The sequence below is a fragment of the Lutra lutra genome, chromosome 9 (assembly GCF_902655055.1).
Source record: "Lutra lutra chromosome 9, mLutLut1.2, whole genome shotgun sequence".
NCBI classification, from domain to species: Eukaryota; Metazoa; Chordata; class Mammalia; order Carnivora; family Mustelidae; genus Lutra; species Lutra lutra.
In genome coordinates, this window is record NC_062286.1 from 129,202,929 (window position 1) to 129,227,755 (window position 24,827).

Here is a 24,827-nt window from a genome sequence, read left to right on the forward strand (position 1 = left end):
ACACATGCCCTCCTTACTGCCCATCACCGAATTACACCCCCCACCCTTTTGCACAACCCTCAGTTTGTTTCCCAGAGTCAAGAGTCTCATTCAGTTTGTCTTCCTCTCTGATTTCTTCCCATTCAGTTCCCCTCCACCACCACCTATACCCCTAGTGCCTCCTGCATTATTCTGCATATACCAAATATAAGTGAAACCATATGATAATTGTCTTTTTCTGAATGACTTATTTTACTTAGCATAATACTTTCCAGTCCCATGGGAATGCAAGCCAATGCAGCCACTCTGGAAAACAGTATGGAGGTTCCTCAGGATGTTAAAAATAGAGCTACCCTACAACCCAGCAATTGCATTACTGGGTATTTACCCAAAAGATAGAGATATAGTGAAAAGAAGGGCCATATGTACCCCAATGTTCATAGCAGCAATGGCCACAGTCGCCAAACTGTGAAAAGAGCCAAGATGCCCTTCAACAGACAAATGGTTAAAGAAAATGTGGTCCATATATACAATGGAATATTACTCAGCCATCAGAAAGAATGAATACCCAACATTTGCATCAGCGTGGATGGGACTGGAGGAGATTATGCTGAGTGAAATAAGTCAAGCAGAGAAAGCCAATTATCATGTAGTTTCACTTACTTGTGGAACATAAGGAATAACATGGAGGACATTAGGAGAAGGAAAGGAAAAGTGAATTGGGGGAAATCGGAGGTGGGGATGAACCATGAGAGACTGTGAACTCTAAGAAACAAATTGAGGGTTTTAGAGGGTGGGGCGGAAGGATGGGTAAGCCTGATGGTGGGTATTAAGTAGGGCACATATTGGATGGAGCACTGGTGTTGTATGTAAACAATGAATCTTGGAACACTGTGTCAAAACTGATGATATATTTTATGGTGACTAACATAACACAATAGTCCTAAAATCTTCAACCCCCACCCACAATTCCCTTTGCCTCTCTGGTTTCTGTCCTTTGTCTTGTTTCACATGACTCCAGGAATTCTTTTTCTTTTCCATTGCAAGCCCTTCTGATGTCTTGCCCAGTGTTTTCAGATTTACCCTTCTCTCCGTCCTCCAATAGGCTGAGGAATAATTCAAACAAAGTGTAAATAGCTGTTAACTCTAATTAATTTCCCCAGCATATTTGTGTGGATGTACATAGTTTTAAGGGAAGGTTGTGAGAATTTAAACATGTTTTTAATATTGGTAGAATTTCTGGCACAGAGATGAGTGATTTCAAGAACACAGCAGGAAGAATTGATTTGGGGGTGGAGAGATATATCTCTCATTCACAAAAATGCCTTGTATTGCCCAAGAGCAATCCTGACTGACAGTTGTGGTCTTACTAGGATATTAGGTGTCCTTGCAAACTTTCTCACATGATTCTTTCCTCAAAAAGTTGTTGCCATTGCCATTATGTCTCCATAGAAAAACTTCTCACATTTGAGAAGTTTTAATGTTGTAAAACCATCGTGGCATTGAGGCCTTTGGACAACAGCCAAATTCCAAAGAGAGATTGCATGCATTTCAGGAGCCAAGCCTGGCAGGACCTAAAGACGGAAAAGAGCTGAGAGAGGCCAAAGCCATCACCTTCCTCTTCATAGTCCCACTTGGTCCACTTGGCCCACCCAGCCCACCCTGCCATGGTCTTACCCATCTACACAGAAGTTGAGGTTTTTATTTCTGAGAGTAGCCTAATGTGGTGAAAATCCCATACTTAAGGATCCAACTCAAGTGAATTCAAATCTTAGCCCTGCTCCTTACTACTTCAGGATCATGCATCCACTCAACCTCTCCACATCCCCATTTCTTCATTTGTAAAATTAAGAAGTTTAACTCTGTCATCTTTGAGTACCCTTTCAGATCTGAATTTCTATGCCTGATAAGTAAGATTTCCCAGGTTCCATGTTCTATCTCATAGTCCTTCTAGAATACTATTCCATCATGAAAGGAGGACTGACTTGGGATTGACTCAATCTTCCTTCACTGTGTGATCTTGGATAAATCACTAATGTCTTTGACATTCCATTCCTTTCACTGTGAAATGGGAGTAGGTCCACATTTGAGGCTTACTAAGGGGTTAGAAATAACCAGTGGGTAGCACTGATATATATAAAAAAAAAAACAATAAATAGTAGCAGCTCTAAATACTCCCGTCCTTAACCAAGAAGACTCTTGAGAGCAAAGATCTCATCAAACTCATTTCTGAAATGTACATGCCTAACCCAGGCCTGATTTTTAGCTCTCAGTTTATTTGTTAACAGAAATAAAACCATAAGATCCTCTAAGGCAGGGTTACAAATTTCTTTGTATTCTCTTTTTATGTCCCTTTTATGGAAATGGTTTTATCCTTGCTATTATCCTTCAAGGTGGATATTAAGATTTCCAACTTTACATAAAGAAACTAAGGTCAGAGAGGTGAAGGGTCTTTCCTAATGTCATGCTGGAGACTGCTGGGCCAAGAACCAAACCCAGGATAGGCAGGCAGCAAAGGTTTGCAAGTTCTCAATCTATGTTTGTTGTTGGAGAATGAATGGATGGATGATCACTCTTATGGCAGACGCTCAGGCATCAAGCATCTTTCACACAAGCAAGAGCAAAGGTTCAAGCTCTCTTATCCTCTTACCTGTATGGCTCTTATCTTATACCTCTTATCTATATGGCTCTGAATATATGGAAATAATTATGTGCATGTGTATGTGTTGTGTATAAAGGAAGCTTGCTGAATGCTTTACAAAAATCTATTTTTTCACTTCCTCTCCCCCAACTGATAGCTTTTGTTGTTCTCTATCTTGCCTTCCATTCTACTCTTTATCATTTTTGTCCATTTTTTAAAATGTATTATTTATTTATTTGACAGACAGAGATCACAAGTAGGCAGAGAGGCAGGCAGAGAGAGAGAGGGCAAGCAGGCTCACCACTGAGCAGAGAGCTCAATGCGGGGCTCCATCTCAGGACCTTGATATCATGACCTGAGCTGAAGGCAGAGGCTTTAACCCAGTGAGCCACCCAGGCACCCCAGTTTTTGTCTATTTTTGTGTGTGAGATTTACTCTGTTGTTCTTTTCTAACATCTTGAGTTCTGTACATGGTTAATGACATACAACTTTATTTTTTTTCAAATAGAAACACGTGAAAAGTTTCCCTCTGAAAACCACTTGAGCTGCATTCCACAAATTTTTTATGACACATCATCATATCTGACTAGTTCTAAGACAAGAATCTAGTAAGAGCTAAATTATACTGAGAGCTTTACATACATCAGAATGGTTGATCAATAAAGTGGGTTAAATCATTTGCTCTATTTTATAGAAGACACGGAAGCTCAGAGAGGTTAAATAATGTTCCCAAAACATAGAGTTGGTAAGTAATAGAGCCATGACCTAGATTCAGTTGTATGACTATAGGATACCTGTCTGGTTGACTAGTACATTCTTCTTCCTTTTTAGCAGAGGTTCTCTCTCTCTCTCTTTTTTTTTCTTTAGAGAGAGAGTGTGCAAAGGGAGGGGCAGAGGCAGAGGGAGAGAGAGAATCTTAAGCAGGCTCCACATTCAGTGTGGAACTCAATCTCATGACCATGAGATCATGACCTGAGCTGAAATCACAAGTCAGACACTTAACCAACTGAGCCACCCAACAAAGGTTCTTAAACTGGAATGTATATCAGAATCATCTGGAAGGCTTCTTAAGACACAAATTGTGAGAAAAACAAACAAAACAAAAAAAACATATGTTCTGAGAAACACTCCCAGAGATTCTGACCCAGTAAGACTAGGAATTAGTAAATTCTCAGGTGATGCTCCTGCTACCGGAAAAGGAGACAAACTTTGAAAACCACTGGTCTGTCAGGTTATTGAGAGGTTTAGTATCCCAGTCATATATAAGAATCTGTGATCTGTAGTAGCTTCACCTGTTTGCATACATGCAGAAAGCTACATGTGCAAGTGAAAGTCTCTGGAAGGTAAGATTCTGACAATTTTTAACTTTCTTCCTAACACTTTGGTACGTTTGAAATTTCTATAAAATGTAGATATCACTTTCTATAAAACGTAGGTATTATGTATTATAATATGATTTTTAAAATTATATCCAGGTAGACAACATTCGTTTTTTGTATTTTTTATTTTTTAAGATTTTATTTATTTATTTGAGAGAGAGTGTGTCCCCTAGGACACGTGACAATGTCTGAGACAATTTCGATGATCACAACTTGGGAGCAGGAAGGGACCTACTGGTAAAGGCCAGGGATTCTACTAAACATCCTACAAGGTACAGGATAGCCCTACCATACAGAATGATCTGTCCCTCAGTGTTAATAATGTCAAGGTTAGGATACTCTGCAGAAAGATTAGAGACGTAAATACTTTAATTTTAAAAATTTCTGACATTGGCAGCATGATAAAAACTCTATGCAGTGAGGTAGTGCTTGATGAGGTGTGTCTGTACTTTTTTGACTGAACAGGCTTTGTGGGTCAGTGTGGGAGGCACTGGACTTTGAAAAACAGGCATTCTGTACCCAGGTTGTCCTGGGGGATCTTTGGCCATGACTCAGTGACTTGGCCTTTTATCAGGTGGCTTGGGTGTAGGGTTATTGTAGTTCTAGAAGATGGATGGCAAATTTAAGATTTATTAAATGCACATTAGAGAAGGTAGTAGGAACTTCTTGTTGGTTATCCAGCTCTTATACTTATCAAAGAGGTTTTACTAACCTCACATCAATTATATGTGCATGCATGTGTGTGTATGTGTAAAGAATTAATTAAATTACTTTTGATCGAGACCCATTGATTGAGTGGTATGGGAATGGGGGAAGTAAATTGGGTGGAATTTTGAAAGAATGAAGTTTTTCCATTTAGATTCTAACCTCCAGGTAACCTTTATCTTATCTAGAGAGGGAAGGAGACTAACATGACTTGAGCACTAACTATATGTCAGGAAGTTTTCTGCCTTGTCTCATTACATTCTCATAGAAAGTCCTTGGAATAGATATTATTGCCATCCTCATTTTACATAAAAGGGGAACCAGGGCTTAGAGAGAAGATGTGCTTGTACATATAACAAATATATTTATCATAAACACTCACATACCAAAGGAGTTGATTTCCATTTTTACCTTATTTATGTTCCAAATAAATGTCCAGAGGGCAAAAATAAGGTTGATCACTTTAAGAATAATTTATGTCTTGAGAAATCTAAGTGGAAATTTCAGAAAGCAATGATAGTTACACAGGCTCAGTTCTCCCTTCCTGATATGTTACTGTGGTGGAGTGCAGTTCAATTGATGAGAGGAAGATGGAGAACAAGGACCTAGAGCCTCAGGTCTTTCTGGGAAGTGTATAGTCTATAGTATGTTTTACTGGATCTTCTGTGGCTCTGCACATATCTGCCCTTCTCCCATCACTACCACCAGTAATATCTTTTTGGATGTCACTGGAGGTGGGAAGGATGAGATCTTCAGGTGAATCTGTGGGGGAAGATTCTTTCTTTGTCTTTCCCAATGGTACAAGTATGGTAACTGGGGCCCAAAGAAGAGACAGAGTGACTCATTGTTGCACAGAATCTAAGGGCTGGGCCAGCTTTATTGAACAGTTCCTCAAACCCAAAGTTTTTCTGCTCTTCATGGAACTTGTCTTGCTTTATCCTGTTATTTTGAAGAGAATGTTCTCTCTGATCCTCATTCAAGCTCCAGTTCTTCCTAATGACTAGATCCTTCCAGTGAGAAAGTCAGATAATAAATGACCTCAGTGTTACATACATCTGGACATCCATGTTCTACATGGCACACTTTTCAAGGTAAAACTTAACCTAGAGAAATATGGGGCCCACAACATGATGACAGGCTTCAAGAACAATTCATGGAGAAAAACTCCATTGGACCACATCACAGAAGAGTGACAACCTCTCTGCCAAGAAAAAAGTTCTTTTTTCTTTTTTTGAGAGAGAGAAAGAGAGAGAGCGAGAGAGCACACACAAGCAGGGGGAAAGGGCAGAGGGAGAGGAAGAGAGAGAATCTTAAGCAGGCTCCATGCCCAGTGCAGAGTCCAAGGAAGGGCTGAATCTTACAACCTTGAGATCATGACCTGAGCTGAAACCAAGAGTCAGACACTCAACTGACTGAGCCAACCAGGGGCTCCAAGATAAAAGTTCTCTTGTGCTCATTCAGACTTCTAGGCTCAAAGTCCCTCCAGGTGCCCTCCTTGCTATATCCATCAGGGTTTCTAGACATAAATGCAATTCTGGTTATTTTGAGCAGAAAGGAAATTTATTTTTTAAGAATTTGGGTAGTTCACAGGATCACCAGAAGGACAAGAAAATAAGACTAGGAAAATGGCGGGGAATAAGGAAGGCTACAAAGTTGGGGCCACAGTCAACAGAACACTGAACACTTGTACCATCTTGCCCCATTGTGCCATCACCTTCATCCCTGCTACTACCGGAAACAGAATTAGGTTGTCTGTTGTCACTGTTTCTATCAGAATAAATTCCCCATTGGCCTTTCTTCTTTGCTTACTAGTTTCCAGTTCAATGTCTGTTCAATGTGGGGATGTCTGATTGAGCCCAAGACAAGTGCCTACTTCCTAGCTGCAAGAGAGCCTGGGAGAATGCATATGTCCAGTTGCAAGTCTATTCTTTCATACTCTTCTCTGTGATGCTTCCAGAGGGACGCTGCAAACTAAGTTTTCCGTCATTCTTTTGTTAGTTACTTCCAGCAGTTCCGGTTAGACTCTGCATGGGAGACACTGAGAAGAAATTGACAGGTGAAATGAGGGGACATGGAGTTTCCTTCCTTTTCTGGCTCTGGTTAGCATGTCTCCAGCAGCAAAACACAGTTATACTTCTATCCTCTGGATTCTTTTGGCACTTTCCAAGCCACATGCATTGCACTGCCTCTGATAACTAGCACTAGTTGGCTGTATCTCCTGACTCAGTGAACCCAGTACCATTTGAGCCAGGTTCCCCTCAGAGGTCTGAAAACCAGTCACAGTGCATTTTAGAATACTGAGTACCAGCCAGACGGTCCTAACCTCTCTGTCCTGCCAGATGTATGAGCAACATTTATGCTGGCCATCTATGAACTCCTAGGTCTATGAACCCTAAAGATTTTATTCTCTCAAATCTAGGAGTGATGGAAGTATCTCCCAACCCCCACAAATGCTCATATAGCCAATTTTCAGTATTAAGTCCTCTCTGTTTGAAAGACTGCGTGTAGTTTCTGTGTCCTTTATTGAATCTTGAGTGATAGAGTTTAACTTTTTCAGCTTTTATAGTAAAGCTGGTTTTACCTCATATAAAGACTTTCAGGGCACCTGGGTGGCTCAGTTGGTTAAGCATCTGTCTTCAGCTCAGGTTATGATCTCAGGGTCCTGGGATTGAGCCCTGCATTGGGCTCCCTGCTCACCGAGGAGTCTACTTCTCCTTCTCCCTCTGCCCCTCCCCCTGCTTGTGCTCTTTCTGTCTCTCTCTCAAATAATTAAATAAAATCTTTAATAGAAAGACTCCTGGTAGAGACTTCTTCAATTGTTAGAGGGAAGGGGGTATGGGCTAGCCCAGTGATGGGTATTAAGGAAGGCATGTATTGCATGGAACACTGGGTGTTATATGCAAACAATGAATCATGGAACACTACATCAAAAACTAATGATGAGACATGGGGGGTTTGGGGAGTAGGAAAAGAATAAATGAAACAAGATGGGATCTGGAGGGAGATAAACCATAAGTGAATCTTAATCTCACAAAACAAACTGAGGGTTGCTAGGGGGAGGGGTGTCAGGAGAGGGGGGTGGGGTTATGGACATTGGGAGGGGTATGTGCTATGGTGAGTGCTGTGAAGTGTGTAAACATGGCGATTCACAGACCTGTACCCCTGGGGATAAAAATACATTATATGTTTATAAAAAATAAAAAAAATCAAATTAAATTTTTTAAAAAGTTAAAAAAAAACTAATGATATACTGTATGGTGACTAACATAACATTAAAAAAAAGAGAATGGAATATTGACAAAACAACTAACAAATAGCCACTATATCCATTCTGATTTCCAACTAGGCTGTACAACCTGTCAACACCTTGCTACCCTTCAAACCTGGATTTTGTCTCCAGTTTGTTATTGATTTTCTATGTGATCTTGGATGAGTCTATTTCCTACTAGAAGCTTCCATTTGTACAAGGGTTTTAAAAAAGGAGGGTGACTGGGGCTGTGGAACTCAATGTTCCCTGAGTTTCAAAACCATCTCTAGCTTCCTCTAGCCATTTCTGGCTCTGGAGAGAGCTTCAAGGAGAGAATAAGAAGGAGAGGGAAGATGAGGAGTTCTGGATCTGTATGACACCCTGAGTAACACTTGAAGATTTCACTAGAGGTGTCCTCTGGGTTCTAATGGGCAGAGCAATGAGCAAATTGTTAACAAAGAAAAACATCTCCACTGAGGTCCTTATAAGGCAGAGGGTTCTCTGTGCTCAGCCCTTAGGGTTCTGAGTTCATTCCTGAGGACAGCAGGTAAGCAGAATCTATAAACTTCAAGGAACATTCTGACCATTTCTAAGGACCGCTCTGATCCATTGCCCTCTAGGACAGAATGATTTTGTTCCAGTCATTCATGTATGTCAACATTAATCAAGGACTGAAAGGTACTAATGGGACAGATAAGAATCAGGTGCTTACTAGATTTGGCTGGGTTCCTGAGCTGCCATAGTTCCTCAAATTGAGAAGTACTCCTTGATATTATTAACCCATCACCTTCATCACATGAATAGGAGACTGAGGTCCTGAGAGAAGCATCCCTCCACCCTACCCTGTGCCAACCAGGTCATACTTCAACAAAGGGAAAAGCTGGGATTTGTATTTGGATATTTTTATTCCCAGATAAGTGCTCTCCTCACTTCCCCCTTCTCACAGGATGCAGATCAGTGATGACTTGTTGCAAATTTGGTCTAGATCATAAAGATGCACAAAGATAGGCTCCCTGGGAGAACAGACTAACTCTTAGAGATATGTGGAGGCAAAAGCCAAGTAAATGAAGGTGATGCAAACCTGAGGGCCACTTGGCTTGACGGTCACTCTGCAAAACTGCCAGACTAGCAGGACTTCGGGGTCTTCTGCACAACCTTTCCCTGATCCTCCCCACATTTAATGATTCTAATATTTTCTCCTGATCTCCTTCTATGCAAGGAGCAGACATCAATAGACTTCGTAAGCCTTTATTATTTTTTTCCCCACTGATGGATTGGCCCTTAAATATCATGCAATTCACAGGTTTTGGAACTTTAAAAGCAGCTGGCTGTACTTGTTAAAAAATGCATATATGGGATCTGGAGGACCCATCTTTAATTTTTATTTTGTTGTTGTTTTGTTTTTATTTCATAATCATATTAACTCTGAAATCCCACTAGACTTGGAGGGAAGTAAAGAAAACATGGAATGCGTAGAACTGCAAGAGCACAAAAATTATTGGACATTTGACAGTTGGGGGTGAGGGGGTGCTCTCCTGAGCTACAGAAGGAATGGTCTGGTAGTTAAGATAAAACACAAGTCAAATGTATTAGATTTGTTAACAGTCAGCCACGGTGACCTTTTTGCTGGTATTCCCATTCCTGGACCCAAAGTGCTCCATGGCTTCCACAATATTCATGCCCTCTTTTACCTTGCTAAAGACCACATGCTTTCATCCAGCCTCTCAGTCTTGGCAGTGCAGATGAAAAACTGGGAACATTTTGCGTTGGGTCCAGCATTTGCCATGGACAAGATGCCAGGACCCATGTGCTTCAAGACGAAAATTTTTTTAAAAGATTTTATTTATTTATTTGAGAGAGAGAGAGAGAGAGAGGTCATAGGTAGGCAGAGAGGCAGGCAGAGAGAGAGGGGGAAGCAGGCTCCCCACTGAGCAGAGAGCCTGATGTGGGCCTCTATCCCAGAACCCTGAGATCATGACCTGAGCTGAAGGCAGAGGCTTAACCCACTGAGCCACCCAGGCACAAGACGAAGCCACCCAGGCACCAAGACGAAATTTTCATCAACAAATTTCTCCCTATAGATGGACTGGTCACCAGTGCCATTATAGCAACTGACATCACCACACTGGCACATAAATCCTGGAATAATCCTAAGAGATCAGGAATTTTTACAACCAAATCCTTTCACCCCAGTGCTCAGAGCACTAAAGTTATCTGCTGTCTTTGGAACTCTGTCTGCAAATAGCTGGAAGGAGACCCAAACCAAGGGTTCACCATCCATAGCCATGTTGAAGAACATGGTGAGGTTGACTGTAGATGGGTGACACAGCCTGCTCTGGGGCAGCGGCATCTGCAGTTCCTTGAGGACCTCTATTTTAGACAGCCCTTCCCCACTCCCAAGTAATTCTAATGTAGTATTTGCTAACAGCATTTTCAGAAATACTCATCAGTTTAACCAACCTTTTTAAAAAAGAGAAACAGGGGTGTCTGGGTGGCTCAGTGGGTTAAAGCCTCTGCCTTCAGCTCAGGTCATGATCTCAGGGTCCTGGGATCAAACCCCGTTTCGGGCTCTCTGCTCAGCGGGGAGCCCGCTTCTCCCTCTCCCTCCGCCTGCCTCTCTGCCTACTTGTGATCTCTGTCTGTCAAATAAATAAAATCTTTAAAAAAAATAAAAGAGAGATAAACAGAGACATGGAGAGCCAGGGAGAGCAAGGGAATTATTCAGTAGTAAGTGGATCCCAGACTCTCTTTAGAACCTCCTGATTCAAGTTATACCAGACAATGAACTCATTTGAAAGATACATCCAGGTTTTAGTGTGTTGTGGTGGCCAAGCCTCCTGCTGTGGGGCTGCCTCTTTAAGCCTGGCACCTTCTTATCTTGCCTAGTCCTTTGGAGACTCCTTCTTACCTTCCCCTTGACTTCTCTATGCCTTTCCTCTCCTCTATCCCTCCCCTCGTTGCCTCTCCTCTTCCTTTCACTTCCTTCCCATCTCTTCCAATTACGTACCTATTGCTGTGAATAAAATTTCCCAGAACATTTTCTATTTCTCACCGTTTTATGGGTGAGCAGTTTGGGAGGGAATGAGCTCAGTGGTTCTCTCCTGCGGTCTTCACCAGGTTGCAGTCAGATGTCTGCTGGAGCCATAGTCATCTGAAGCTCCATGGGGTTGGAAGCTCATTCATGTGACTGGCAACAGACCTTGGCTCTCAGGTTGGTCTTGTCTGGGGCTGTCAACCAGAGCACATGCTTGGGCCTCCCCAGCATGGTTGTCTCAGGGCAACTGGCCCTCTTACATGGCAACTGCCTCATGCAGTCCCCGAAACAAGCATCATAAGAGGGTGGAGTGCACTTCTTCTGGCTTAACCTTGGAAGTCACACAGCATCATCTGTTTTTACTCTACCAGTCAAAGCAGTCCCACAGTTTGCCAAGATTCAAAGGGAGGGGCTGTGGACTCCAAGGCTTCTACCACTAGGCTGAAGGGAGTGAAAGAATTTTAGGTCCCTGCTTTAAAACTGTGCCATCATTCAGTATCTTTTTCTCCTCCAACTCTCTCTCTTCTCCCTTCCTCTGCATCTCTTTGCTGACCCATCTCCTTTCATGTCTCTTCCACAGTTATCTTCTATCTTGTACTGTCTGTGCTGGACACTGGAAGTGTATCCTTTATTGAAAGTCCAGGAAACAAACCCACAGCCTTTTCAGAGATGTATCTCCCATGAAGTTAATGGAGCTCAAGTCTCATTTTCCCTCACCCGAGCAAGCTTGGTTCCATTCTAAGCATTCCGTGACAATTTTACACAGGCCAGAGCATCATCAGAATTTCCAATTTGTAGGATTTCAATACTCTTCTCTTTCTTTTGGTGTCACTGGAAGACCCAGTGATTGCTTGTTCTGCAAACACTGCACAGAGGGAGTCGATGTGAATTATTCATTCTCAGAAACATCAGACCTACAGAACACTTTATTAGGGAAACTGGAGGCTTCTGAAGCATACACAGGTACCATAAGAGTAAAGAGATAGGATCAAACACTGAGAAAATGTTAAAGGGTGGAGGGCATTGTGTTTGAAGAGAAGCTGAGCTGGAGGAAAGGGAAATCCTTTCCTAAGCAAATCCTGGGGTTTGGTTTTTGGAACAGTCAATGTCTTGGTAGCTGTTATGACGCATCAGTCAGGCACACATGGAGAGAGCCCTGAATTATGAGCCAAATTCTGGAGGTTATTCCAGTTCTCTTTATCATACTGAGGGAGATGGTGACTCTGCAAGACAGCAGAATAGAAAAGGATGAGATGCTTGGGCCCTACTCATACAAGAACCAAATCTTCTAATTAATGGAACAAAGGAGATGGGGTCATTTTTATATCTTTTCACAAAAGAGAAACCAGAAGTGGAATGATTTGGGGGGCTCATAGTGTGCTGGTGTGCTCTGGGCTTTTCAGTCAAGTCCCAGTTTAAACCTGTTGTCCCAGTGTAATAATTAGTGGTATCTCCTTTCACTCTCAAAACTTTCTCAGTTTGCTCAATAAAGCATGTGGTTGTCCTGGCTTTAAGCACCTTAAGAAAAATGAAGAGATTGAATGATGAGTGCATGGTGCCCAGCACTGGACTGGTTCACTGGGCCTTCTTCTGACATAGTCTTGGACACTCAACCCTTCTGCTTCCTCGTTCTGCACCCACTGTCCATCTCATACTTGCCAACTTCCCTTTGACTACTGCTCCTCTTCACACTTTCTCTTTCCCAAAGCATCCCCTATTTGCCCCTCAGAGATGACTGGTTCTACCAGCCCCAGGCCTGCCAGCTTCCTGGAATGGGCCAACCAACACCCAGACCTCCCACCTGTGCAGGTGAGCATGGGAGATGGGACCCCTGAGACTTACATGCTTCTGAACAGACAGCCCTGCAGGCAGCTTCAGATTGGAAGTTGTTATTGTTCCCAGTGCAACCACCATAGCTGAAACTGGTGCAGGTTTTGGTTTCCTTATTGTACCACCAGCGTGGAATGCTGGCCAGGCAGAGGCCAATACTCACTGGCAAACTGCATATGTCTGCAAGGAGATGGCAGAGCAGTATTGCTTGGGTGCCTGCCTTGCTAGAGAATATTCTGCAAAGACTTGGAAGAATGAAAGGGCATAATATTTTTAGGGCAGCATGAACTTGCTAAAAAGATATTATGCTGTTACACTTCTCTATGCTTTTGCACATGCATAATGTCCACCCCTCTCTTGCTTACTAGGTGTACTCCTATTTATCCCTCAAAACACTCCACACATCAAACTCTTCTATGATGTCTCTCCTGGCTCCATTCTTCACTGTTTGCTTTTTTTTTTTTTTTTTTCTTTTCAATCTTGCCCACACATTAATCACTTCCACATAATTATTTGTTCATATTTTTTTTACTCCTCCATCAGAAAGTGAGGTTTGCACATTATGTCATCTTGGTACACCTGTTCCTAGCAGATAATCTGGCACTGAGAGGATGCTTCAGGAATTTTCACAGTACAAAATCAAACATATCCTGAACTTCAAGAGATACTTAATGGGCAACTGTTTTGTGCATAATACTATGAGGTACAAATAGAGTTGTTTAGGACCTCATAGTCTGAAGCACAACAATGACACCATTTATCAAAGTTCTTAGCACTTGACATATATATTGACATATAGCCTGAGGAGCTAGGTCCTTTTATTGTCCTCATTTTGCAGATGATAGTTCAGAAGTTCAGAGAGGCTAAGTAACTTCCTCAGGTCACATAGGTGTCAAGGGATTTGAACTTAGATATTATGTTGCTCTTAGGATCAAGACCAGACCCCTTAATCCGGCCAGCAAGACCCTGCCTTGTCAGATCCTTGCCTATCTAACATGGCCTCACCATCCTGATATTTCTCTCTCTTACACAGGCATGCTCACTCTCTGGTCTCTGGAATTTCTAGGCCTGAGCATGCTGTCTCCTCACACAGGGCCTTTGCACATGCTATTAGTTGTGCCTGGAGAGCTCTTCCCTCCAATTTTTGTCTACTTACTGCCCATCTTTCAGATCTTAAATCATAGATCTTTTTCCTGAGAAAACCTTTCTTGCCCCTCTGTCCTATAATAAGCAAGTGGAGCCTATCATGTGTATAAGGGACACCAGTAAATATTTGTTGAATGAATGAATGAATGAATGGTCTTTGATCGTCCTCTTTAGAGTTTAATCATACGAGCACAAGGGAAAGTGTGGAAGAGGTAAAAAATGGTTAGGGAAGGCATCCTGGATTTATATGACAGAGAAGCCTGCGGGGCGGAACCAGGAACTATAAATCGTATACCTGTTTCTTATAACTATCATATCACCTGACACCATGCTGGCATTTGATGGGACTTCAGTGGGAACTTGGCACCTCAGAGGATCACAGAATAGGCCAGAAAACTTGTGGTCTAATGCCCGCTTCTTTCTTACAAATGGGAAAACTAAAGTCCATACAGCAAAAACTCTTACACACATCATATACCTGAGTAGGGACAGAAATGAAATAAACCCCACCCAGTTCAATGCTTCTAGGATTTGGGTCAAGTAGAAGATGCGCCCAGATTCTTGGTCATAGACCAGCCATCAGGGAACCAGGGGAGAGGTCCGACACTGCCAGTGCTGATGGGCAGAGAGTAGGGGTCAGCAGGGAGGACACTGGATAGTTCAGGGGCTTTGTGTGTTACCTTCCTTGAGATCTAAACATTTCTTTGCACAGTTAAAACTGCAACACGTCATCTTCTTGGGGCATGGTTTCTTCTTCCCGCACTGGTCGATTTCTCTGTAATTGCATGGTACCCTGATTTGGGGACACCTCTCTGTGGGAGGGGAAAAAGGAAAAAGGAAGGCCAGAACCCTCCATGGTCAGACCCAGGGCACTACTGCAGAGTTAAGGAAGACTTAGTAATCTTCAGATGACTCCAGATTTTCACAGCACTGGTCCCACTCCCAACCCTGTAATGACTGCCCATCTGGTTCCTAAACAAGTCCTACTCCCACCCCCACCACTCATGAGGTTTCAGGGAAAAGGATGCTGTCTGCTAGGACTACTCTGGTCACTTGGCCTTCCTGTATTGGATGTTTCCTGGGTGGGGGCGAGGGTGCTAGCACTTTTCCAGGTGACTGAGATTTCCATTTATGGAGTCAGATGGCTAGGCTTTTGAATTTCTGTGCCACCCTTGGAATGGCAGGCACCATCTTTGGACCTTGATTCCTTCACTATAGAGTTGTTTCAAGGATTAGGTGACAAATTTGGAAGCCATTGTCAGGCGGCCTGGGACACAATAATGATAATTAATATTAACAAGGTGCTTCCTGTGCTCTTGTTCTCTTCTCCTGAATCCTTGTGGCATTTCTATTGGTGAGTCCTATCAATATCCACATTTTAAGGTGCCTCCTTAGTGCAGTAGGCAGCACACCAGTCTCATAATATCCACATTTTATAAACAGAGGAATCTGGAGCACAGGGTGGTTATGTGAAATTCCCCAAGGTCACACAGCTACTACTAAGGAGAGGAGCCAGGATTTGAAACCTACAATGTATGGCTTCACTGTTGAAGTGTATTTTTAGCTGCTGCTTAAGGGTGTCTGCATATCTCAGCATTCCGAGGGACTTCAAGAGACCATTCTATAATCCACAGGCAAGGACCCTCTGGTGGTGTGAGTGTGGGGAGACTTTTGGGGGCTGCAACTGGAAGATTCAAAGCTGCTAAGGGTGGAGCTAGGGTGAGGGAGCTTTCTTGCAGGAAAGGCCCATAAGGTCCCAGTAGCACCTTTAGTCCATCTCATAAGCTCCAGGTCCAGGCACCTCCAGAAGGAATCCCTCTCATAATGATAGTGGGCTGTCTGTTGCTAGAGACCCAGGTTCTTGCACTCACAGGAGGCATCTTAGAAGATGGTAGGGCTCTGAGAGAAAAAGACTGTGAATATCTCCCTTTCTTCCATCTAAAACCTCAGGCTGAGTGGGGGAGGTGTTCCTCATCCTTAGAACTTTTTGTTCCTCCCTCCCAGCAACTTCCATATCTCCACTGGGAGGCCCTAGTCCCCAGTACTTACTGCCAAAGAACCCCTCAACGAGCTCAGGTTCCTGGACTCCCCCCAAGAGGATGAAGAGTGCCAGGACTGGCAGAAGTCCCAAGAGCCCCATTTTAAGAGCTACTGGCCTGGCCGGTGGCGCCAAAATTAGGAACTGCTCCCAGTAGCTCCTGCTTCTGAGCTTTGGCTGCCCTGGCCCTGGAGCCACATATCACTGAAGACAAGACAGCCACACTCCCTCTGCTGGGGAATGCCAAGTCCCCGAGGCCATCAGTGGGAGTAGCTGACACCCACAGCCCCGACACTGGGGGAAAGGGCCCTTCACAGGCAGCTTCTATTTCTCAGCTCGCTGAGGTTCTCTGACTCTCTGGTCAGCCAGGGAGAGGGGACAAAGCTTGTCTGGGACTTCTAGACTCCCTCGGAGAAGGGGGTGTTCAATTTCAGCATCTTCCATCATCCAGGGGGAGTTTAGAGTCAAGAATATCCCAGTTCTCTTCTTTCCAATCTTATACTTCTCCTGACATATCTATTTGTCTGTCTGCTTGTTTTTCTCACACTGTTTATTTTCCTTCTCTCTGTGCCTCCTCCTTTCACTCTGTGCCTGCCTTTTTCTCTTTTCTTGTGAGTCTCTGTCTGGGTCTCTTTCTCCCTGCCTTTCATTTCCCTTCTGTTCTTCTCCTTTTTCATCTCTTTGGACCACTCCTTTTCCTTAACCATCGTCAAAAAGTAAAGATGTTACCCTGAGTAGCATGTGGTCTGGAGGAGCCAGGTTGATCCCAGGTTGAACCAAATCTTCAGAGAGTGTATGTCAAGATCATGGTGCTTTGAAAGCAGGAGAGGATGCCAGAGCTAATGGGGAGCCTCTATTGTTGGGTGCAATTTGGAATGGGTGATGCAGGAGGAAATAATAAATATTAGTTATGACCTCAGAAGCAGCAGCCATGGGGCATGAAGATTCTTCCCTGAACTTTCCAACTTAGGGTGTGAAGTGTTAATAAGTCATGTTCTTGGCTTGCCTCTAATTTCGCTTGCAGCTGTAGGAGAGAGATCTAGTGCACATTTTTTTCTAATTGTTTTAAAAAATGAAGTGGAATTAACATCAGATAAGGTGAACCATTAAGTGGACAGATCAGAGGTTTTTAAGTGCCTACACAATCTTGTGTGACCACCACCTCTATTAGTTCCACAGTATTTTTATCACTCCAGAAGAAAACCTTAGGGGCACCTGACTTGCTCAGTTAGAAGACCAAATGACTCCTGATCTCAGAAGCTCTAGCCCCACCTCTGGTGTAGAAATTACTTAAAGAAACAAAACGAAAGAAGAAAGAAAGAAAGAAAGAAAGAAAGAAAGAAAGAAAGAAAGAAAGAAAGAAAGAGAAGGAAGGAAGGAAGGAAGGAAGGAAGGAAGGAAGGAAGAGAGAAAGAAAGAAAGAAAGACAACCTCTACCTACTAGCAGTCACTATTTTCCCCAGCCTAATCCTGCCCCGGCAACCAGTAACCTACATTCTATTTCTGTGGATCTTCTTATTCTGGATGTTCTATAAATGAATCACACAATATAGGACATCTTGTGTCTGGCTTTTTCTGCATCACTTGATGCTTTGGAGGTCCGTCTGCAGTGTAGCTCGTGTTAGTTTTTGACTCCTTATTGTGGCCAGTGTACCGTGATAGCGTCCCATCTCAAGTGTCAGAGTCTCTACTTCTGTGCTATAGGACTGCTCTGGCTCCCTGACAGCTTGTCAGCTTGTGTGGGGAACAATCTGGAGGAGGAAGAACTTTCATAGGCCCAGGCATCCAGGAAGGGATGGGAATTAAGGCGTAAATGCCTCTGCTGCCTCATCACTGGAGATGAATGCAGACCTCTGGACACATATTTTACAGGACTCCTTAGAAGGTCCCCAGAGGCAGTAAGCTGCAATTTGCCCCCATGGTAACCAGCTCATAATTAACTCCTCTCTTGTCTGTATCACCTACCTCACCCTACCTTATGTGTGTTGAGAGATCTCCCAAGTAAAGTCCTCTACCCATGTCCTTGTCCTAGGATTGGTTTCTGGGGTCTCCAAAATAAGGAAATGCCCACAGACCCTTGTCTTAAAAAGGTCCTGTAATTTTTTTGAGAAACAGAGGAGGATCACAATGTTCCTGGAGCTCCGAACTCTCAAGGTTCTGACAGTTTTCACTCCCTTTGTTAGTGTCACAAAAGCTTCAATGAACCTCTACTCTCTGCAAATTGTAATGTACCAACCGATATGAATTGTTCAGCCTCAGAGGCACAGGACTAAACAGCGTACTTTATTGGGGGAAAACTGGGAGATATGCAGATATAGACAGGGGGTTCTAGACATTGGACATATAGGAAAGAAGCATAGGGACGGAGTTAAAAAAAAAATGGGACCATGTGTGAAAAGAGGCTGAGGTAGAGAAAGGGGAATGCAGATCCCAGAACTCTGCCTGGAGAAGAGCTGAGCCCTTGGAATGTGGAATTGAAGAGTGGAAGCCAATATGGAGCATCGGTCAGGAGCACGGACAGAGCCTTGGATCACGAGCCAACTCCTGGTGGTTGTTCAGGTGCATCCTTATGCACTGATGATTTGGAGCCTGGTGAGAATGTAGGACAAGACCTGCTAAGCATCTTGGATTCAGCTTATCTTCAGAGTGAGTCCTGAAGTGACATTCATGCATCTTAGCACAGGAGGTGAAAACAAAGTGGGTTTTCTCTGGGGAGCTATAGCTTTCGTCCTTATAGGAGAACGGAGCTGTGGTCGAGATAGAGTGCTGATGATCCAGTCCTAGGCTGAATGTCCTGTGACTTCTCTGGAGCTGGTCTCTGGGATTTCACCATGTCTGCATCCTCCCTCCACCCCTCATACTTGCCAGCTTTGATCATGGTCACATCCTTCCCAACCTCAGTTCCCAGAATACCACTGTCCATCCCTCTGCCAGGTGCATGCTCATCTCTAAGTGGAGTTGGCTCTGTCAGCACCTGCCTTGTCAAGGCTATGGCCCATGCCTGAACAAAGCAGCCGCACACAGGCCTGTCGGAAGGGCCCGAGTGAGGACAGGATGCCCCGGGTACTCAACTCACGGTTGCTGGGGCACATGTTCTGGCACATGGCTTTGGACTGAAAGTTGTTGTTGTTCCCTTGGCAGCCGCCATAGATGAACTTGGAGCAGGTATTCTTCTCCTTATCGTACCACCAACGGTGGAAAAATGCCATACAGGGGCCAGGTTCTTTGGGCATAGAGCATATATCTGTAGGGAGATACCAGACTTGAGCAATATGAGTGCCCAGCCCCATGGACCAACTGATATTGTTACCCCTGCAAACCACCAGACGTGGAACAGAGCAGGCTTCTTTTCCCTTATTACACCTCAGGAGCCCAGCTCCACTGGTGTATGGTACACATTGTAGGGAGACCCCAGAGTGGAGCTGTTGGGGGTTCTGCAGCCCCAGAGAACATCCCCTCCCCCCCCCCCCCCCGCATTCCTCATGGTCACCATCCCCATTGTCTTCCCTGAGAGTGAGGAGACTTATTTCAAGGCTCTGCTCCCAATTCAGTGTGTGCACGTCGACTTCCCCTGTGACCTGTCTTGGCCTTGGCTTGCTCTTCTGGATAATGAGAATGCAACTCCCACTCTGCAAAGTACAAGTAAGACTGCCCTCATGGACCTGAATGTGCAGCTTCTAGCACAGTGCCTGGCAGAGAGTAGCTGTTCAGTAAATACATGCTGAATGGATAAAAGATATGGAAGTGTCTTGAAAAGGACAAAATATAAGCACATACTCTGCCCTGCAAATCATGCCAGGAAGAGAGATTATAGGATCATGAGTAAAGCAGGGGCTGTTTTTTAGATGGTCAAGCACCTTTCATCCTGCAGTTAGCTTCAGTCCTGTGATGGGTTGGATTGTGTTCTGCCCCACCCACTCCATGCCCATTCATATGTTGAAGTCTTAACATTCAGTACTTCAGAATGTGACCCTACTTGGAAACAGAGTTGCAGCAGATGTAATTAGTTAAGATAAGTCATTCTGGAGGAGGATGCATTCCTAACCCAATATGACTAGTCTTTTTATAGAAAGGGGAACCCTGCGTGTGTGCACGCGCGCACGTGCGCGCGCGCACACACACACACACACACACACCACCATGTTCAGCTGAAGGCAGAGGTCTATAAACCTGGGACTGCCAACGATTGCCAGCACACCACCATGAGTTAGGGGAGAGGCATGGAACAGATGCTCTCCTAATAACCTGCGAAAGACCCTGACTTGCCAATGCTTGACCTTGGACTTGTATCCTGCAGACCCTGAGACAATACATTTCTGCTGTTTCAGCCACCTAGCTTGTGGTCCTTTGTTACAGCAACCTTAGCAAATGAATGCAGATCTGAACTAAACTCAAGAGTTCCTCAAGGGAAAACTCCTGGCTCACTTCTCTGCCACTCTCTTTCATCTTCCATGTCTCGTACCTGGGCTGTTGGGATAGCCAGGAACTGATCTCCTGCCCCTGTCCCTAGCCCCTCCTGTCAATCCTTTGTGCAGACCACCAGGGGGAAGGACCTAATGAACCTGAAACAAAGCTGATCACATCATTCCACAGCTAAGACCTTGACTTCATGGCAAGTCTTCCCATGACTCACAGGCTCTTTGTAGTCTGACTCCTGCTTGTGGATCTGCCCCACCCCCTCCACAGTACCACTTGAGGTACATGCTCCTGCACTATTCAACACCCTTTGCTATCCCACACACCTACACCTTTCACTGTACATTCCTTCTGCCCACCCTGCTGCTGTTCCTTAGCGACACTCCCACTCTCTCTTCAAAACCTCAGACATCAGTTCCTCTGTGATATCACTGCCTCCATATACACCCCACACCCCCACAGGTTCCTGGACCAATCCTGCATTGTTCCACCATGTTTCTGATCTCATGTACATGATTATTACTGGTTTACATCCTTGGTCTCCCCATGAGGTTGTGAGCTTCCAAGGGGGCATAGATTGTGTCTGATTTTATCTTGGAGCCCCATTCCTAGTAGGTGGTCTGATTCAGTATAGGATCCTGCAGAATGTTGAGGGTAAAACCAAATGCATCCTGACCTGAACTAAATAAGCCATTCATTGAGCACCTACTGTGTGCAAGATGCTTTAAGAGACAAAGAAAAGGGGTGGAGACTTTTAAGAGCTCCCAGTCAAGAATAATAATTAATATCATATGATCTCTCTGATACGAGGAATTTGCAAGGTAGGGCAGGGGGGTGTAGGGGGTAGGGAGGGAAAAAAATGAAACAAGATGGGATTGGAAGGGAGAAAGACCATAAAAGACTCTTAATCTCACAAAACAAGCTAAGGGTTGCTGAGGGGTAGGGGGTAGGGATAGATAGGGTGGCTGGGTTATGGACATTGAGGAGGGTATGTGCTACGGTGAGTGCTGTGAAATGTGGAAGCCCGATGATTCACTGACCTGTACCCCTGGGGCAAATAATACATTATATGTTAATAAATAAAGAAAATAATGAAAAAAAGGAATAACAATTAATTTAAACTAATATGTGTCATCTGTCTATATTTTGCCAGGCATTGATCTAAGTACTTCATGCACATCAACCTACCTGATCCTCCAGATAACCTTTAACACTGGTCCTTTCATTATCTGGAGAAACTGAGGGACAGTGGGGGAGAATTGTTAATTTGTCCAGGCTGTTAAAAAACCAGAGCTAAGACTTGAGCTCAGGAAGCATGGATTCAGAATCCCTCACCTTAGGCAAATGAACAACTTACCATCCTCCTAGCCACGCTTCTCCATTGTCAAGTCCTGCTTGTTTTACTTCCTAGACATCTTTCAAACACACCCCACTCCTCTCCATCCCCTCACCTACCTCTCTGGTCCAAGCTACCATATCATCTCTTCCTGAATTCCTTGAAGATACTCTGTTCCTCCTCTGTGTGTGCATTTAAAAACCCAATTATGTTGCTGTCCACCTCAGTTGGTTTCCACCCCTCTTGAGATCAAAGTGAGTTGCTAGCCCACCAGACCCTACCTACCTAAGATCCTTTCCCTGGCATGCTTATATGTACTCTTGCTCCTTGGCCTCCAGGACCCACCATTGAGCTTTTGTGCATGTTTTCCCTGTACCTGCAAAAGCCCTCCCACTGTCTCTATGCCTAAATTTACTACCCATCCTTCTGAACAGGACTCCAGATTTGCTTTCTCAGGGAAGTCTTCCTCACTTCCCTGACTATACTGGTCTAATCTTATTATGAGTCTCAGAGACCCTAGATGCATATTTGTTAATTGAAGAGCAAAGAGAGTATTTACTCCAAATAGTCTATGATTGTCTATTTGGAACCCAAGGATATGACCATGGAGTTAAGATTGCAGGAGCAAAGGAAAAGCCTTCTGGTCTGGAGTAGTCGAGGGAGGTTTCCTGGTGCTGAGTTGGACTTCAATAAGCAGAGAAGTGGCCCCTCTGCCGCAAAAAGCTCGTAAATACCAGTAGCTTAGTTATCACTTCCAGCAACAATGTGCCAACAATAGCCATGAGGGGACTCAGGAAATCATGAATCCAAAGAAACAAAAAGAAAATCACAAGAGTTAAAAGCAACCACAAGATTGTCGGCTACCATCCTATAGTCATCTTCTGTTTGGGGAAACCAAAGCCCAGACAGAATGAAGATACTATCTAATGTCACACACATATATCAGGGGCAGTGACGGCTCTAAATTGCAGGTCTCCCTAACCCAGCAGTCTTGCTCAGGGACCGGTCCTTAGTAAAGAAGGGGCAACGCTGCCACATAGCCAGAAGGTGAGGGTATGGGCAGAGGGGCTGGTAATTCTGAAGCTCTGAATACTACCTTGGTTGAGGTCTAAACATTTTCTTCCACAGCTGAAGATGCAACACTTCTTGTTGTCCAGACATTGTCTGTCCTTCGTACAGATATCCCTTTCTCTGAATTCACATTTCTCTCGGATTCTGGGGCATCTCCCTAGGAAAAGGACAGTTTTACAACCATGAATGTTGGAGGGCACAGTGCCCACTCTTCTCCCAACCTGAGGCAATTCTGGGGAGTCGGGGAAGCTTGCTTTCTCTTTGCTCATCCAAAGGAGACCTTTTCTTCAGGGTGTTCTCATGTATTTCCCAACACTGCCCACACTACTCTCCCTTCTGAACACCATTTACTCTCTACCTTCTCACCCCATCCCTTGTTCCGCACTCTATACTTACTCCCTCTAAGGCAGGATTTCTCAACCTTGCCACTAGGGCCTCATCATTACTTACGGGAGAGGAGGGCTGCCCTGGGCACTGTAGGATGTTGAGCAGCAGCCTGGCCCTCTTTCCACTGGATGCCAATAGCAGTCCCCAGTTAAAGAACCAGATATGTCTCCAGACAGAAAATGTACCCTGGAGGGGAAAATCACCCCACTGAAAGCCACTGGACCAGGCTAATCTGGTCATTTTTGGCCTGGTTGAGAAGTCAGTGTTTGGGAGTTCCTGGCAGGGGCAGGGAGAGTGGGCACTATTGCACATAATTAATATCCCTCACCTTGTCATCAGAGACTCAGGTATTTAAATTCTACCTCTTGGCTTACCACTCACCTTTCTGAACCTTGGTTTTTTTCACTTTTAAAATCATTTTAGCCTTACAGCCATTGAGGAAGAAATGAGACAAACTGTGTAACGCTCTAATCATAGGAACTGATGCATAGCTATTTATTACTATTTGTCAACTGTTTCCCATAAGCCAAGCACTTTTCTACACGTTAAATGCTATCTCATTGAGTTCTATTGACATCCCCATTTTGCAGAGGAGGAGACAGAAGCACATGGAGTTTAAGTAACTTGCCCAAGGTTATGGCTGCTGAGTGGTGGAACTAGAATTTGGACCCACCATGTCTGAATCCAGATCTCTCAAACTCATTACTTTCTAAATGTTCAGTAAGTGGTAGCAATTATCATTATTTCTATGAAGTCATGGAGTATTACTGTCTTCAGTTCAAAGAAACTTCTGGATGCTGTCTTTTACCCCAAAGGCAAGGCACCCCTGGGGATGCAGGAATACTTTATAGGACCACATTTGAAAGAATCAGGAGTTGATAGAGATGATATCTTGAGAAAGGGGGCTGTTTCTGTTGTGAGATGAGGGGGAGGTCCCCTAGGCTTCTCAGATTCCTATAGCCCCTCCCATAAACTCTGGATCGTGTGACTCTTCCCTCAACCCCCCCAACTGACCTTCACTTCAAAGGGGCTGAAAATGGGGTTTGCCTCAGGTCTGCAATCTTGCATTCACTGAAGTGATCTTCCAAAAAGAGGGAAATTGGAAGAAATATTCCAAATATGTCCCAGCCTGGGTCCAGGGCTAAAATGGTGGGAAGCAACTCAAGTCTTATTCCTTCTTTCTTCCTCCCAGCAAACTTCCCTCTCTCCAGGGCGAGGGCTGAGACCCCAGTACTTACTGGGAAAGATCCAGTCAGTGAGCCCAGGTCCCTGGACATTCACTAGAAGAGTAGAAAAGACCAGGATGCTGAAAAGTCTAGAGGACTCCATTCTGAAGAAGCGCTGGCCCCTCTGGTGATCCCAGAATATGAAAATGTCTGTCTGCCTTTGTCCAGACTATTCTTCAGTAGTCAGTATCTTGGATGTGAGAACTGGAGTCAAGCCAGCCACCTCCTTTCCTTCTGGGAACACCAAGTTCCTGAGATCATCACTGTGACCAGCTGGCATCTACAGCACACAGCCCTGGGGAAGGGTCTTTGATGGCCTGGCTCCTGAGCCTCAGCAGTCTGGGCTGGGGTGGGGTGGGCTGGGCCCTCTGGTCAACCAGGGGGAGCAGGCA

At 44.3% G+C, this 24,827-nt stretch overlaps 1 protein-coding gene and 1 pseudogene across 1 annotated transcript; both read right to left on the bottom strand.

Annotated features, from left to right (window-relative positions):
• Positions 1-910: 910 nt before the first annotated feature.
• On the bottom strand, positions 911-24,619 carry EPPIN (epididymal peptidase inhibitor). Its single transcript, XM_047745446.1, has 7 exons — positions 24,448-24,619; positions 22,848-22,979; positions 19,076-19,243; positions 14,642-14,773; positions 12,828-12,995; positions 11,703-11,850; positions 911-1,085 (listed from the first exon to the last, which is right to left on the bottom strand). The coding sequence occupies exons 1-6, from the start codon at positions 24,536-24,538 to the stop codon at positions 11,744-11,746; spliced, it is 798 nt and encodes a 265-aa protein (XP_047601402.1). The 5' UTR covers positions 24,539-24,619; the 3' UTR covers positions 911-1,085; positions 11,703-11,743.
• On the bottom strand, positions 9,550-10,301 carry LOC125109895 (peptidyl-prolyl cis-trans isomerase A-like; annotated as a pseudogene).
• Positions 24,620-24,827: the final 208 nt, after the last annotated feature.